Below are 16792 nucleotides of genomic sequence, written 5' to 3' on the forward strand. Positions count from 1 at the left end.
TTGCAATCTCCTGTTGCTCCAGATCTTGTCCTTCAATCTTTTCAATGAACTAGGAAATTGTCAACTTTTCATATTCTCCAGTATTCTTCAAAATCATCAAGTATGTACCCCACTCTTTCTGAGGTAAAGCATCGGCTAACTTATCGACCCATTCTTCTTGATATTTGACGATTTCTAACAAAGACATAGATCGCACTAAGTGACAGTATCTTTCAATCAATTTCTTTGAAGATTCACCCGGCAAACTCGAAAACAAGTCAAATTCTTTCTTAAGCAATGCTTTCTTACTCCTGATCATCTTCTCACTACCTTCAAACTTAATTTTAAGCGCATCCCAGATCGATCGTGAAGCACCATCATGTTGAAGTAGTATAAAAATATCTTCTTTTATAGCCTGCTGAAGTAGAGTAATCATCATTTTTTCTGCTTTGTACATATCTCTCTCTTTGTCATTCAGTTCAGAAATAGTTTTGATAACTTTCAAATCCGTACGCGGTTTAACATATTTTTTCTCAATGCATTCCCAAGATCTCAAATGATTAGCTTGAACCCAATTTTCAACTCGATCTTTCCACCCATAATACTCCTCAATGCCCATTAGTTTCGGGGGTTTTTGTAAAGTTCCAGTTTTGTTTTCCATGTTCATGCTTTGAGCAATGGCAGCCGGAGTAGTCGGGGATGTGGCAAACGCATTATAAAATTCTTCTTCCATGATTCCGTAACAAGTTTTCCAAAATTGACACTTTCAAGCGAAATTAGCTCTTCAAGGAAATGCCTCCTCAAGCGAAATAACTTTCAAAACAGTTTTAAACGAAATATCAACTCACACGAAATCAGACCTTTCAAACGAAATTGTAATTTCGCGTGAACCAACCAAACGAAATTTGATTTCGTATGAAATTAACTTGGTTTCAAATGAAATTAGCCTTTTTGGAACGAAATACTAATTTCTTATGAAATCTTTCAAACGAAATCTAATTTCGTGCAAAATTAGTCAGCAATTTCAAACGAAATTCATCCCAAAATGTAATTTCGTGCGAAATTATGATGCTAATTCCATGCGAAATTATGCTGATGTCATCATTTCGGCCAAACTTTTGTCAAATTGATCAGGTTTTAGCTCGATTTTAGGTCCAATTTCTCAAGGCTTTGTTAAAACACAATTTCGCATATAATGTGTGAAATTCAGATCATTTTGACCGTTAAAACTTGTTCAATTTTGAAAAGAATGTGTAGAAGATAGAAAATAAGATGAAATCAAGCTGAAATCGACAGAACTCCTCCTCCTGAGCTCTGATACCACATGTAGGATCATTTTCTCGACCGAAACGAGTCGTTCAGAGGCGTTCTACTCAATATGAAAGGCGGAAACAGACATATCGAGTTCGATTCAGCTAGATATTCACTTTAACTGTCTTTTTGATTGATTTGACAAAGTTTTACAGGACGTTGACACTTCAGCAGCACTTCGGCTCTGGAAACGAAATTACAAGACTCCTACAAACGAAATTACAGGACCCCTATTTATAGACAAGCTAATTTCGCGTGAACTGCTCAAACGAAATCACATTCACACGAAATTACAATTTCGTGCGAAATTAGAAGGTGATTTCGTGCGAAATTACCTGTTGGTGATTTCGTGCGAAATTACCTGTTGGTAATTTCGTGCGAAATTAGCATCTAATCCAAATTTGACAGTTTTCTCAAATAACGTGCCCTGATCTATACAATCTAGAACAAGACTCGATACAAGATGAAGTCGACAGACGTATGCACCAACACAGACCAAACACATGATGATTTCAAACATCATTTATCATGGATATATCATCTGTTTCATAGTATCATACAAAAACCCATTTTAAGTCATGTATGATTACTTACTCGAATCTCTAATTTGTTCAAGTATCTTACACATGCATACAAGTATGATAATTATAAACACTCATATATCATCAGTTTCTTCATATAATCAAAACCCACTTAACTAGGTGTGGTAATTCATCCGACACCCAAATCATAGCAATATATTCAGAATTTTCACTTATGGTTTGTTCCTAAGCATGTATACATCTCGTATCTCACTTCAATTTCTAAAATTCATACATGGATTGAAATCCATCAAATCTACCTACATTCGTAATAATCACCAAATTAAGATTTTTGACATACCTTATGATCCCTTAGTTTAGGTGACCATTAATATGCGTTCATTCACGGATTTGGTGTCCAATTTCCCTTTCAATTTGATGATTTAGATGAACAAGGGTTTTGCTCCCCTTGTTCTCCTCCTGGTCGTTACATGCACACACACATTTAGTGTGTATTGTATTTTGTTTTAATTTTGATTATTAAGTTTCAGCTTTTCCCCTTTTGGTTCCTCATGTTTGAGATTTTGATCATAGATGAGTATCATTCAACATTTATCACTAACAATATTAATAATCAACTAGGTTCATTATTCCTAGTTATTTTGTTTACGGATTGCTTTTACCACTAATGGTATTTTACCCACTCATTAATATTAACTTGGTTTGATTACTAAATCCGTTTTTAGGTGTTACAGTCTCTTACAATTATCACATTGTTGTTGCAATAATCTTATTTTATGGTTTAATATTTCTCTAGGGCACCAGAAGAACTATATTCTACTACAATTGACATGTGGTCATTGGGTATCATGGTTGAACTATTGTCTAAACAACCATTCCTGGAGTCAAGGTGAACTATGTCAAGCAATCGTAGTTGCCCATTTTCGTATTTTCTTTTTAAATTTTAAATAAGTTCATGTTTTCTTATTTTTGCCAATGTTTTTTTAGGCTCCCAGCTTTGGGTGAATTTCTGGTATGACTTTCTAGCTTTTGTCGGTGCCAAATTTTTCCACATGTTAAGTTCTCTTGCTTTTATTTATTACTTTGCATTTTTACAGGTATAATTTATTGAGGAGAAAATTCTTGGCAACATCTTTCAATGATTGAAATGTTTTGTACGTTGGATTTGGTCTACTAAACAAACATACTTTTAACTTAGGATCATGAGAAGGTATATTTTTTATTGGACAAATTTTATGTGGTTATAAAGGTTTATTTCTCTATTTCAATTTTCAACATGACATAAAAGTTTAGTGTGAAATTTTGTTAACATCTTAGTTTCATACTTGTGAATTAAAGCAAGTTAAACAAGCATGATTGTAGTAAATAATAAATTCACAGGTAGAAAGATATTATCAATAATTATTTTTCATTAATGATTCAAATGATTACAAAATGTTTTACAGCTTAATGATTCTACAGTCTCCTCCTTAGCCTGATCATTCACAAATCTATTCGTATAAAAGAGAATGTGTGTGAAGGATGAAATAGATCTCTAACATGTGAGATCTATTTATACTAAGTATGAAAGCTCTGTTTGTGATTGGCTGACATCACCCTGATAGTGACATCCTAACAGAAAAGATTCAACAGATGTTGCAAACATCTGTGTAAATCAAACAACTGATCTAACTATGCTAAATAGTGTTAAAAAGCAAATACTGTTACATTGGGAAACAACTGTTAAGCTATCCTCCTTTGCTTTGTTCCAAACATTTGTTTGGCTAGACAGATGTTTGGTCTTCTTCCTCAAACATTTGCTTCAAGAGACTTTAGAATTTGAACAGATCTTGTTTCTTCATGAAAAACGGTTTCAAGGCTTCAAACAGTTGTTAGCTGGTCTTTCGCAAATGCTCTTTGGGAGGAAATTGCTTCTTCAACTGTTTATTTCTTGATCTCTTGTTCATGTTTTGGCTTTTAAATATCATTTATTCTTTTATAGGTCCAACAACTTTTTTTTAAAATATTTTCAGTGAATAACAACTCAAGAAGCTCTCAACCGTGAGTGGTTTCATGAAGTTCCTCTACCCAAGTCTAAATATTTTATTCCCACTTTCAAGCTCAACATGCCCATGATAGGTTATAACTAATTTTTATTGCAATGTTTAGTATGAAAATGGAAGGAATGGAACGGCAAAAAGTCGTTTGTTTAGGATTACTCATTCTCAACGAAAGTCATTCCTTTCATTTTGTTGATTTTCATTCTACTCGCAATGACTTTTCTACCTTTAGCTAGGGCTTTCAATAAACCAAGGTTGGTTTTTGATTTATTGGGGAATTGCTTAACAAAGATTTGGTTGGACAACTTACAGACCAATAACATATCAAAGTATTCACTTCTATTAAGTTATTTACTACCCTTATGCATATAAGCATTTTCTATGTTATTATATTACATTTTTATATATTGCTTTTTTATGAATTTTAAACAGCTAGAAAAGATTCATAGTTGATTGTATGGTAATTAACAATTTATTGTAAAAAGAGCTTTCATAGGTGTTAAGAGTGCTATCCAACCAATTAACCAGCTAACGTGAGTTAAAATAATAGTGGTGTATGAATCTTTAACGACTTGTGATTTGCCGTATTCATTTTTTTTCCAGTTCATTGTAATTTGGAATTTACATTGGAATGTTTCTTTCATTTCAAAGTTTATGTCAACACTGTTAAATAATATAATTTACTTTGAGTTATCCGTGTAACGTACGAGAACTTAATTAGTATGAAGCTAAAAAATAGTGCAGAGTGAATAAAGTTTAAAATACACATATTTATTACCTAAATAATATGATTATAGCTACCACAAGATTAATAATGTAATTTAAGAACTTTAGAGAGAATTCTATGTAGGGATGAGATCGGTTCTACCGTTCTTGAAATTTGCTAAAAGTGGGTATCTGTACCGGTACCAAAAGTACCGATCCTAAAAAAGATTGGTAAAATACCATACTATATGATACGGTATTCGAAGGTAAAAGATTAGTAAAATCCCATACTATACTGAACCGAAAGTACCGATCCTAAAAAAGCCAAATTGGTACCGAAATTCATTTAGGACGTACGGTACGGTACCGAATACTGGTACCAAATTAGGCATCCCTAATTGTAAGTAGTAAAGATGTTATGAAGATAGATTTACTCATTTACATGGAGGGGGTATTTATACTACAAAAAATATCACCATTTGTGAGTTGCAAACATGGTATATAGAAGTTTTTCAATCAAACAATAAAATCAAGCCCATAAACATTACACAAATGTAAGAGTCATTGAGGCATAACACCAGTAAAAACACAGCCAACTTTTTCACCAGCCAATCTGCTTAATACCAGACCAATAACATGATACAAAATATAAAACCCATACACACACACACACACACACATATATATATATATATATATATATATATATATATATATATATATATATATATATATATATATATATATATATAATAAAGTGATTGTATCAACAAACCACAAACATTCACTACATTCTCAAATAGCAAGATTATCGATCTATTGCACATAATAACACTTTATGATAAACAGATATACTAGGATACCCGCGCTACACCTGACAAAACATCAAGTTTTTTGTTTTTCTCCACACCAAAATGAGAGGGAAATGGACGAGTCCAAAAAGAGCGACAGAAACATCTACACTCCAAAAAGAAAGCAAGGGATATGATATATATACATACAAATTGATCTAGCGAGGGGACGACTGTTTGTACATAAAATCTTGGGAGCCATAGTTTAAATCAAGGTTGTGAAGTTGTTCCATAAGTTGAGACCGCCTTTCCTTAAAGAAATCAAGACGCGTTGTTAACTCTACCAAAGTGGAAGATGCAGCCGACTGATATCGGGGGTACTCCACCACCTATCAAATGCACGCTTTTATTACATCACAATATGTACGGGAAAATAACTATATTATCACGGATTAGGATCAAATACAAAGGCTCCTAATTGTAAGAATGGTACAAAGGCTTCTAAAAAAACCCACTACACAAAAAAAAAAAAAAAAAAAAAAAAAAACACCCACCACCACCCAAAAACCTACCCCCCCCCCCCCCAACTACATTTAGACCACTTTATATAAGAAAATTATCTTAGTATTTTAATAATAGAGTTTTGTAAATCCTACTTAAAACACTAAATCAAGAAATAAAGACATAAATGTTGGCTGTTTTGACCACCATGAGATATTAAGCTTTATTACCAGTTCCGCGCTGTGGTGAACAAAATACTGATTACTGTTTGACCATATAATTAACACACATATGGCAGGATTGTATGTTTTTACCACATTCCTCATTAAGTCAAAAAATTAAGATACTTGTTTTTTCTATCTAATCTAACTTATAATAAAAGACTCCAAATAATGACACATGGCATTATCTCCTTCAACCTCATAAATTTTATTTATAATTATTTAATAAATTTCTTTTAATATTAATAATAATTAATATATAGATATCATTTATTTTTATCCTTATCTTTATCTAAGATTAATAAATAACTTCAATTTTGCAATTTAGACCCTTTGTTTTTTACTTTTAACTCAAAGTTTTTCATCTTTTGCAATTTAATCCCAACTCTTTTTTATTTTCAATTTTGGTCAACCATACTTATCATCTTTCCCAAGTTTTTCGTTTCGTTCTAAATTTTGTGAGTTAATGCACCACAACGTGCGTGTGGGGTTCTACATTTTTTTCGTATATTTTTTCCCGTTTGACTGGCCCGCCGCAACACATCTATTTTTCTCCGTTTAACAAGTTCGACCAGCGTGCGGGTCCTGGATTGACTTGGTTATTTTTTTTTATGTTTTACATTTCGGTTTAATTTCTCTGCAACAAGCGTTCGTGATTCAAAGATTTTACGTCTGCTTTTCGCTCAGCGTTATTTTTTTCGTTTTTATTTAATTTGTTTTTAAGAGTTTTTCCGGTGTTGGCGGGGGTCGTTGACAGTGGCATAGCATTGGTACTACTTGACACAGTTTTACAACAACCGCTGCAACGCAGGGGCTTAACACTAGTTATACATAATTAACAGATGGCTTGAAGAGGAGAGACGTATGTAAACAAACGAACCTCTGTTGCTGGTCTGGATGAAGATGGGATTGAGACAGAATCAACGGCCGCAAAATCATCCATAGAAAGACTTGTAGAGGCCTCTGTACTTTTAGAGTCACTGGAATCCATCAAGTGCTGCTTGCGTGCAGGTGCAGGCTGCCTACTACTATTACCAGATGTTAATGTTTGTCCTTTAATGTTCCTCAACTCCGTTCCCAGTGAAGTTTCCTGCTTCAACGTCAGAAAAATGTCAGCTTGTCGAATTGCATGTCCACAGGCAGAACTTGTGATAAACTAGTAATAACTTGGACATCATAATCTTTTCTAAAAGAATAAATATTCAGTCAAAAAACTGTAGAAACACTTAAGAAGTTACTTACCTCCGTTCTTTGTTTCCTTTCATGGTTGATATAAGCAAGTGTAGTATCAAAATCTTGCTGGAAAAATCTCCTGCCAAAGACCAACAAACCCATAAGAACATGATACGATATATGATCCAATCAGGAATCTTTATTAGATGTTTATATATAAGTTATTACATTTAACCTTTCTAATTAATATTGTTCACATAAACCTAACCTTCTAATATATTTTTATTTTTATCCAAAGTTTTTAATTTTATCAAGACATTTTGTCTTGTAATATCATTTAATTTATATGTTAATTTTGTTATTTGTTGTAGGCAATGGATAAATCATTTCAAAGATAGATAAACATGGTAATGTTTTTATCACAAATACTTAACATTCAAAAATTAAAAAAAAAATGATTTTTAGGTTATTCGGTTTTCAAAAAATAACCGTATATTCCGGTTCGGTTTTTTTCACTAAGCATATATTAGTTGAAACACTTACTGTTGAGGATTATGGTTATGAACATGTTGGTATCTGTCAGAAGCGTCAGATAGAGAACCATAGTGATGTTGGCGTTGTTGATTAAGTTGATGATGCAACTCCGCAACTTTTTGCTTCAACCTTGCCACGTCAGCTTCAGCAAGAGCAATCTCCTCCAGCTCAGCCCTTGTCTGTCATTTGAAAACAATACATATAAGAAAATGAACCCAAAATCTTAAAAATTTATTTAGTAAAAGAAACGAATAGTAGAAACCTTTGAATCCATAGCACGGGATCCAGACACCTGTCCCGAAGACATGCTTAAACCAACTTCTAATGCAGCCCGTAAATCCCTCTCAGCTTGTAACTGCTCCTGAAGTCTTGAAACCTGTGATGATTTGATTTTAATGTATACATATACAGATATATATATATATATATATATATATATATATATATATATATATATATATATATAGAGAGAGAGAGAGAGAGAGAGAGTGTACTGTACAAAATGGCTTAACGTACGCTATGTACGCGATGGTGAATTCGCAAGTTATAAAATAGCAAGATGAAATCGCATGTTTTTTTGTAACAATTTCGCATGTGATGATTCTGATGAAATCGCATTGGTTTTTTGTAACAATTTCGCATGTGGTAATTTTAATGAAATCGCATGTTAAAAAACCAACATGTGAAATTGTTACAAAAAATCAACATGCGATTTCAATGTGGGATGAAGATCTGACGGCTGAGATGATCGTGTACATAATGTAGGATAAGGGCATTTGTACGTTAGCCTAACCATATATATAGAGAAAGTATAATGTACTTCAAGGCTTAACCTACATTAACATACATGACAAAAAATATAACGTGCGTTATTATCATAGAACGTGCGTGATTATAGTCCCATGCGTGATTATGTGGTCCCATGCGTGATTATGTGGTCCCATGCGTGATTATACCCTGATCCAACGGTTATCATTGTCTCCTACGTGATGTATGATAAGGCTTTTTGTATGTTAACCTTACTCTATATATATATATATACATATATATATATATATATATATATATATATATATATATATATATAAGATAATGATTGCATTCAACTTGAAAGAGAGAAGCATACATCTTGCTCAAGAGCCAACCGACGCTCATGCAGCGCTTGTTTCCTTCTTTCCAAGCTAGCTTGAAGTATTGCATTCCCCCTAGCCTAATATCCACAAAACATAGATGCTATTAGAAAAAACCGTCATCGTTGCAGAATATGCACAGAAAGTATCATAAAACCTAATATTACCTCCTTTGCGATTCTCTGCCTCAAGTCATTTTTCGTGAGCTCAAGCCTTTGAATAGCAAGTCTAGCAACATACATAATATTGCACTCGTCAATACCAATTCTGGAAAAGAGCTACGTACACACTAATGAAACAAAAGTTAATAGTCTTACTCTTCTTCTCCAGAAGAATCAACTGATTCCATTGACGGAGTCTTTCTTCCCTGAGAAACAAGAATATGAAAAATAGTCATCATGCCTATACGACTCCATGTAAAATATCGATCAGAACATCGGTATTGAACAGTACCACTGCACATGTGTTGTTCTTTTTTTAGTGACGAAATTTAGCATTTTTTTATATACATACACATATATATAATATAAATTTTTGGGGATTTTGAATTTTGATACGTTTTTCATATCTAGGTTGTAACTGCTTAGACCATAACATAGCAAAGCACTTGGCTATAATTTAGTTCTAAAGTGCAGCAAAGAGCCAAAAAATTCCAAGATTTTGCATAAAGCATTAACGTCTTACGACCCTACAAAGCCAAACAAGACTTACATTTTTCCGTCCCCAAAATGTGGAATGTTTGGCATTACTATTACTATTGGAGCCTGGAAACTTGCTTATTGGAGTCTCTATTGAAGATTTGGCAGCAGAGTAAGGGTCTATAGAAGATATCATTGTCCCCACTGACCGATGAGACTCGCTTCTCGACAACATGCCATGCGGACTCTCCATCTCCTTCCCATTTTCATTTTCCTTGTTATGTTGAATATTTTGAGGCTCATTCATTTGACCATTGGAATCTTCTAGAAGTTGAGACCGGTCTAATATACTAGCATTCGGTACATTGTTCCCTGGGGATACATCCGCTTCATACGCCTAAATTCAATACAACGAGTGCTTCACATCAGTACAAGTTCATCAAATCAACATCTAGGCAAGCAAGCGAGTACCTTAAAGTCGTAAAGATCATTGCAAGCATAACCACTGCTTTCACTCAACTTTCCACTCAGTACGCGCTCAGGGTCCTCGTCGCTTTCTGGATCAGCTTCGTTTTCAGCATCATGGTAACCGTTTACTTTATGTTCATCATCCACCGAATCTTCGCTCCCACTATTGTCTATCCGAGAATCTGCCGATGTACAACATTTGAGCATAGCATCATCCTGAACCACAGCGGAAACAATTCCAGATCAATATCTAAACTTCCACGGTTACATTTTAAAAAACGATTGAAGTAAAGAAAAACCAGAAGAGCATATTTACATCAAAGATTGTCTCAAACTCCTCAAGTAGAGTTGTGACAATAGCTTGAGCGTTATTAGCGGCATTTGCAGCAGCAAGAAGCTGTGCAGAATTGTCGCCGTTATTATCAAACTCATCCTCCGATTCGCATTCACCGGCTAAAAGAGGGCGTAGGAGTAATGGTGCCATACAAGCAGCAACCGCTGATGGTGTCATCCGATTTTCAAATGAATGTGAAGAAATAGTGTGCATCATCTTGAGAATTCTGCAGATGAATTTCACCAAGCAAAATGAACATAAATCAAAACAAAACATGCGTGGTTCAGAAATACAAAGTAACAAATACCTCTGTAGCAAACGCCTATTTGGTTCAGGAAATGTTTCCAAGATTGCAGCACGCATGGCATTTACTCGAGCCTCCTTGCGATCAATTCCTTGTTTGATTAACAATATCAGTATACGTATTCCAAATGTAACAACCGAAATAAGAAGAGATTTGAACTCACTATGAGCTTCCAGTAAAGCAGTGCAACATGATGCAGGAACCGGAGATGACGGTAGCTCTCGAAGAACATGCTACAGATGAAAGAGCTTCAGTAAATATAAACAAAAACAAGACTCAACACATAAAGTTAAGGATTAGGATCAAATACAAAGGATCCTAATTGTAAGAAGGGTAATAAGGCTCCTAAAAAAACCCACTACACAAAAAAAAAAAAAAAAAAAAAAAAAAAACTTAAACATCCACCACCACCAAAAACCTAAACCCCCACCCACCCCCTCCCCCATCACCCACCCAAAAAAAAAAAAAAAAATTGCCGACGGGGTGGGGGTTTAGGTTTTTGGGTGGTTTTTAGGTTTTGGGTGGTGATGTAGTGGGTTTAATTTTAGGTTATTGGACACTTGTCACTCTATAAATTCTTCTTACAATTAGGAGCCTTTGTAGAATAACTTGACCCATAAAGTTAAATGTATCTTCTGTAGTTACTTTCATAAACATCTTTTTTTATTACACTGATCGAATAAATATTTTAATCAGTTATGCACCTTGACACAGTCACCAACAACATGAGCATCTTCATCAGGACCAAACTCGGTCTTGCCTGGAACAAATACATGGTATGCTTTAGTATTCTTGCTACTTGATTGTTGAGTGAAATTGAAGTGCAACAAGAAGACAACAAATGCAAAATGGTATAACAATAAAACCGAAATTGTTTTTACCTGTTTCATAATCCTGAACTCTGCGCTCAACTTCCTCGACGTCCGCGGACTGTCTTAAGATACCTTCTATTTTCGTTCCTGTAACATTAAGAGTACAAGCTTCCACATAATTATACCCAAACTTTGTACATGACTCCATATGATTTATACATTGAGAAAGAAGAAGCTTACCGTGTTTCTCAAGAAATCTAAGAGCTTTTTCAAGGAAAGAGGGTCCTCCGTCTATGTCTTCTAACGCAAGCAATATCGGGCGTCCAACAACTAAGGATTTAACCGGCCTTTTGTCCCTCCCTAGATAAAAAAAAAAATATCGAGACATTCATTAAATGACTTCCAATAGTAGATCAATACAGTGAAACAGCTAAGATTAAAAGACAAACATTGATGAAAGGGGCCTTCAATTGAATCAGTAGTATCATTGCGGAATATTCCGTTATGTCCCATAACAAGCGCTGCACTTGGTGCTTGAGCCAGTGCGTGTTCCAGCGCCGACTTCCATTCATACAAATCTTCCGATGTCTCGGCCTAAAATTTCATTCCGTGCAATTATTACGGAGAAATTACATAAAATAGAGATCAGGCATACATTAATAACAAAAAGCAATCTGAAATGTCGAGAAAAAACCTTGAGGGTAAATGCCCTGCCATCACGTCCATCAGGAAACAGAACCGTTAACAGCTTTTTGTCCTCTCTAACAACGACACTGCAAAATAAGATATACCACAACGAAGATTAACGCTTACTCAAAAACAATATTACATACACAAACCAAAAACACCGATATACCTTCCTGAATTGTTCAAATCGATCCCTCCCAACGTCAGATTTACTTCACCACCTCTCTGAGGGATTGCACTCTGCATAGTTATATAGTACATGTTTAGCAATAAAACAAGAAATCATATAACTGAATCTTGCAAAAAAAAAATAAAGTCAAATCCAGTAAAGGTATGAGATTGTGATCAGATTAGAGAACAATCAGAGAAGCACTGATGATTTGTAAAAGTAAGAAGACCATAAAACCTTCCTTCGGTAATTCCATAAATTTTAGCAGTAGAGAAAAAAGAATTCATTAATAAGCTATGCAGTTAATATCGGTGATATATCGGTCCCTTAGTAAAATATCGGTGTCAAATATCGGTCAAAATATCGGTACTGATATTATCGGCGATATTGACCGATATTTGACCTATATAACCGATATATCACCGATATTTGACCGATATCACCGATATTTGACCGAAATCTGACCGATATAACCGATATATCACTGAATTATTGATGTTAAATTGCTATATATATAAATTCTGCATTATATTAAAGTTACCGATATCTCACCGAGATAACCTATATTTCAAATATCGGTCCTTGACCGATATCCGATATTTTACCGCATTAACTGCATAGTTAATAAGCCTAGAAAAGAAATAAATTGAAGAAGAAGATAACTAACAGGATCATTTTTAAAGAACACCAAAGAAGTGCGTGTGAGAATAAACCATCGCTTCTTCCATGACTTCCAACCTAAACCTGAGGCAGCAGAAGAAATGGTTTTGTAAACATAGATGATATGTATTAGATTGTCCAAAAAATAGAGTGGTATATAAATATAAAAAGCCCAAGTAGTGGACCAACACCTATAGACGTTTACATTCTAATACTGGGACCTCAAAATGAGAGATCTGTATATAGATTACCCAGGTTGTTACCTTGGTTTAAAAAAGAGCGCCTTAAGCGCGCTTAAGCGCAAAGCGCATCTAGGCGCAAACCCCATCGCCTTGTGTGACATAAGGCGCACCATGTATAAGAAGCGCAGCTGAGGCGCGCTTTTTAGAGTGAAAATCGACCTAAGGCGCAGTTGAGGCGCACACTTTTTGTACATGGGGTGTTTCTATGCTTCTGAGTGTTGTACAACAGGCTTTTTGTGTTGTACATTTATGTTTTTTTTTATTTTAAAACATATATAAAGCTTAATTATAGCTAAATCATAGATATTGAATGCTAAACACTTATGAGATATATAAAATAAATTATATAATCACTTAGCGCTTTGCGTACGAAAAGCTCACCGCTTTTGCGCTTCGCTTTTTAAAAATCGGTTTTAGACCTCATTGCTTTTGTGCGATTCCCGCTTTTTTAAACCAAGGTTGTTACACGTAAAAGTGATCCGACTTCCAAGTAGTGACACAAAGAAGACATCAGCCAAGTGGTTTAATGTTCTAACATGAGAAGTTGTGTTGTGATAGTCTCTTTTTAGCTTGTCTTAAGCAAAATGACAATCTACATCTATATGTTTGGTCCTTTCAAGAAACACAAGACCGTGCAATATGAATAGCGGCCTCACTGTCACACCTCAAATTCAACAGTAGATTGTGTAGCCATATAAGTCCTATATTCAGATTTAACACTTGAACATGACCCAACACTCTTTTCTAGCCTCCAAGAGGCAAGAGACAAGATTTCCTCCAATAAAAACACAATAATCAGTGACCATCTAGTTCTAGGATCTCCATGATAGTCGATATACGTGGTCCCCTCTATAGTGACTTGGTGCACCCTTGAAATGCTTAGGAATATCCAGCCGTGTCATAGTGTGAGTGTGAAGCTCTAGAAGATGAGATATATTGACTTACGAAACTTACAAGATAAACACTATGAAGCTCTTGGCCAGTGCAGCTAGGTAGTATCACCAATTATCCAACTAACTGGATCATGGTGTAACCCACTAATAAAGGATTGTAACCCAGCCCATGACCCAATCATTTGAAATAAATAAATCTGGAACAAGATCAACCCGTTTCCTCTTTACTTGCTATAATATTTCTCCCATAGTTGTCAAAGGTGCAAAGGAGGAGCCTTCCGCCTCAGCGCAAAGCGCTTAAAAAACGAGGGCTTTTATAAGCGAGGCTCATAGTATAAAAACACATTTTTAGTGGTTTTATTTTAGGCATGTTTTAGGTTTGTTTAGGCTGTTTTAGATTGATTTCAGATTTGTTTAGGGCTGGTATAATTGTTTCAGATTGTTCAAACAGTTTTGGCCGGAACTTGGGTGAAAAATGCGCCTGAGGGCCTGAAAGTGGGGCTTTGAAGCGAAGCGAGAAGGCTGCGCTAGGCCCCACTATCGTCTCCCTCCACACATAGCACCACCGTAATAAACCTTTACGACGACACATTTTTGGAATTACTAATATATAAAAGTCATTTTTTTAAAAAAAGGCATCAATAATATGCATGCGTCTAACACAATCCATCAGATGGTTGTGCTATCTAACTTTATAAACTCCTGATCAAACTGAACCCTACACCTCTAAAAGAACACCCCCATAACCAGGAATTCACTAGGTATAATCTATGGGGCACGCAGCCTACAACTTACTTGTTTGCCTTCTATTAAAATAATCAAGTTCACTAACTCGTTCAAGCTTGAGGAAACTTTAAGCAGGATATAACAAACAAATGGTCGGTTAGAAGTATCTACCTAAGATTAGTGTTTGCCTTTGGTTATAAAAATTCATACAGAGAAAGCTTGACTAAATGTTGAGCCCTACGCTCAAACAAACTTGAGTTCATAATTTATATTCTCAACTAACAGCACCTTGTTAGCCATCAAAGGCCAAAGCATACTGAATACCATAGTTGTTAATAGCGAATAGCGGACGATAGCGACAGGCTACCTATACGCTACATGGCGATAGCCATGAAATAGCGGGTGCTATTTTATGTTTAGCGATACACTAGAAAATAATTTTAGAAATATTTTGTGTATTTTATCAAAATACGCTGTTCTCGTCTGTATATTTAAAAAACGGAAATTCTGCTATTTCATAGGCATATATCATCGCTATTTATAGTATAACAAAAAACCTAGAATCCCGCTATTTCCACGCTACGGAGATGCCAAAATCAGATTGCGACCTGTAATCGCATCGCCATGCCAAACGTTATAGCAAGCGCTATGCTCGCTAGGCGCTATTGACAACATTGCTTAATACACTGCCAAGCAGCTAACAAAGATACATATCCCACAAGCTATAACATAGATACCCATCATGTATAAGAAATTTTCAAAATGTCTTTTAGATGATACATATAGCATATGCTTTAAAGCAAATAACTTTTCACTTATCACTGCATTGGCTATATGCAAACATATGACCTTAATTGTCTTTAACCAAACAGAAACATAAATATAAAATTAAGCACTTGACATCACAAACTTAAACAAAAGAAAGAACTTTCACTCACCTTTCGAAGATATGAAGAGCGGCCCGCTTTTAAAAACCTGTAGATAATTTCGACAGATCATCATCAAGTTATAAAAAAATTCACCACCACAACCACATAATCCATCCATAAAACAGATTAAAAAATATATTTTTTTTTGTGAACATGAACACTAAATAAAACAGATTACAGTCACATCTGAGGATATCACACAACTTCCCTCTTCACTTCACACATCGCATAAAAATGAAAACTTTTTTCAAAGAAATTAAACCTACATTGAACTTCATAAAACTGTAACCAAAACCCTAGTCGATTTCAATTGAAACAACATAAGCATACTCGAAAAAGATCGGCATAACAAACAGTACCGTATTTGAAGGTCCAATTCGGGGCCGCTCGAACGGCGCCAAGGAAGCAGACATTCTTAAAAACCATTGAAAGTAAAGAAATCAGACATTTTGTGAAGTGGGTATCGATAATCATCCAAATTAGGGGAGACCCAGATCGAAAAACGCAGGTGGATGGGATCTAGGGTTTGAAATTGATGAAGAAAAGAAGTATGGATGTGAGATTAGGTGATAGTGGTTGCTTTTCACCTACTTTTGGCAGTGGTAATGTAATGTAATAAGATGAGGGGAGGGGATGATTTGAGTTTAAGGGAAAGCCAACTCAAGTGGTGGTGTCATTTGGTTTTTTATGGGGAGACTCTCTTTCTCTGCCCGTGATTCTGGGGCAGCTTGGCCATTGGTTTAGTGCTTCATACGCTCGCTCATGCGCCGTGTAATCAAGGGAGGGTAAGCATGATTTTTTTTATTTTTTTTTTTTTACCAAAGCGGTGTTGATGGAAAAATATTTACCAAAATAATATTTTTCTAAAAACTAGTGGAATGTCCGCGCATTGCGGCGGGTGCGCCTAGTTTGTCGTCTTGTAATTGTTTTTGGGGTTTGTGTTGTGTGTATGGCATTTGTGGGTTATTTGTTATATAAGTCTCTGCTATATAACCAAACGATTT

The 16792-nt window shown here is 35.1% G+C and overlaps 1 protein-coding gene across 1 annotated transcript; it reads right to left on the minus strand.

The window, feature by feature from the left end:
• Positions 1-5337: 5337 nt before the first annotated feature.
• LOC118484886 (rho GTPase-activating protein 7-like) lies at positions 5338-16541 on the minus strand. The gene is made up of 22 exons (XM_035980963.1): positions 16148-16541; positions 15798-15834; positions 13006-13082; positions 12339-12409; positions 12177-12255; positions 11932-12076; positions 11723-11842; positions 11552-11629; positions 11375-11430; positions 10834-10903; positions 10674-10761; positions 10349-10592; positions 10036-10248; positions 9638-9961; positions 9244-9293; positions 9094-9154; positions 8923-9006; positions 8059-8172; positions 7806-7975; positions 7332-7401; positions 6970-7179; positions 5338-5756 (listed from the first exon to the last, which is right to left on the minus strand). The coding sequence occupies exons 1-22, from the start codon at positions 16199-16201 to the stop codon at positions 5586-5588; spliced, it is 2586 nt and encodes an 861-aa protein (XP_035836856.1). The 5' UTR covers positions 16202-16541; the 3' UTR covers positions 5338-5585.
• Positions 16542-16792: the final 251 nt, after the last annotated feature.

This window comes from Helianthus annuus, chromosome 12, assembly GCF_002127325.2.
Source record: "Helianthus annuus cultivar XRQ/B chromosome 12, HanXRQr2.0-SUNRISE, whole genome shotgun sequence".
NCBI lineage: Eukaryota > Viridiplantae > Streptophyta > Magnoliopsida > Asterales > Asteraceae > Helianthus > Helianthus annuus.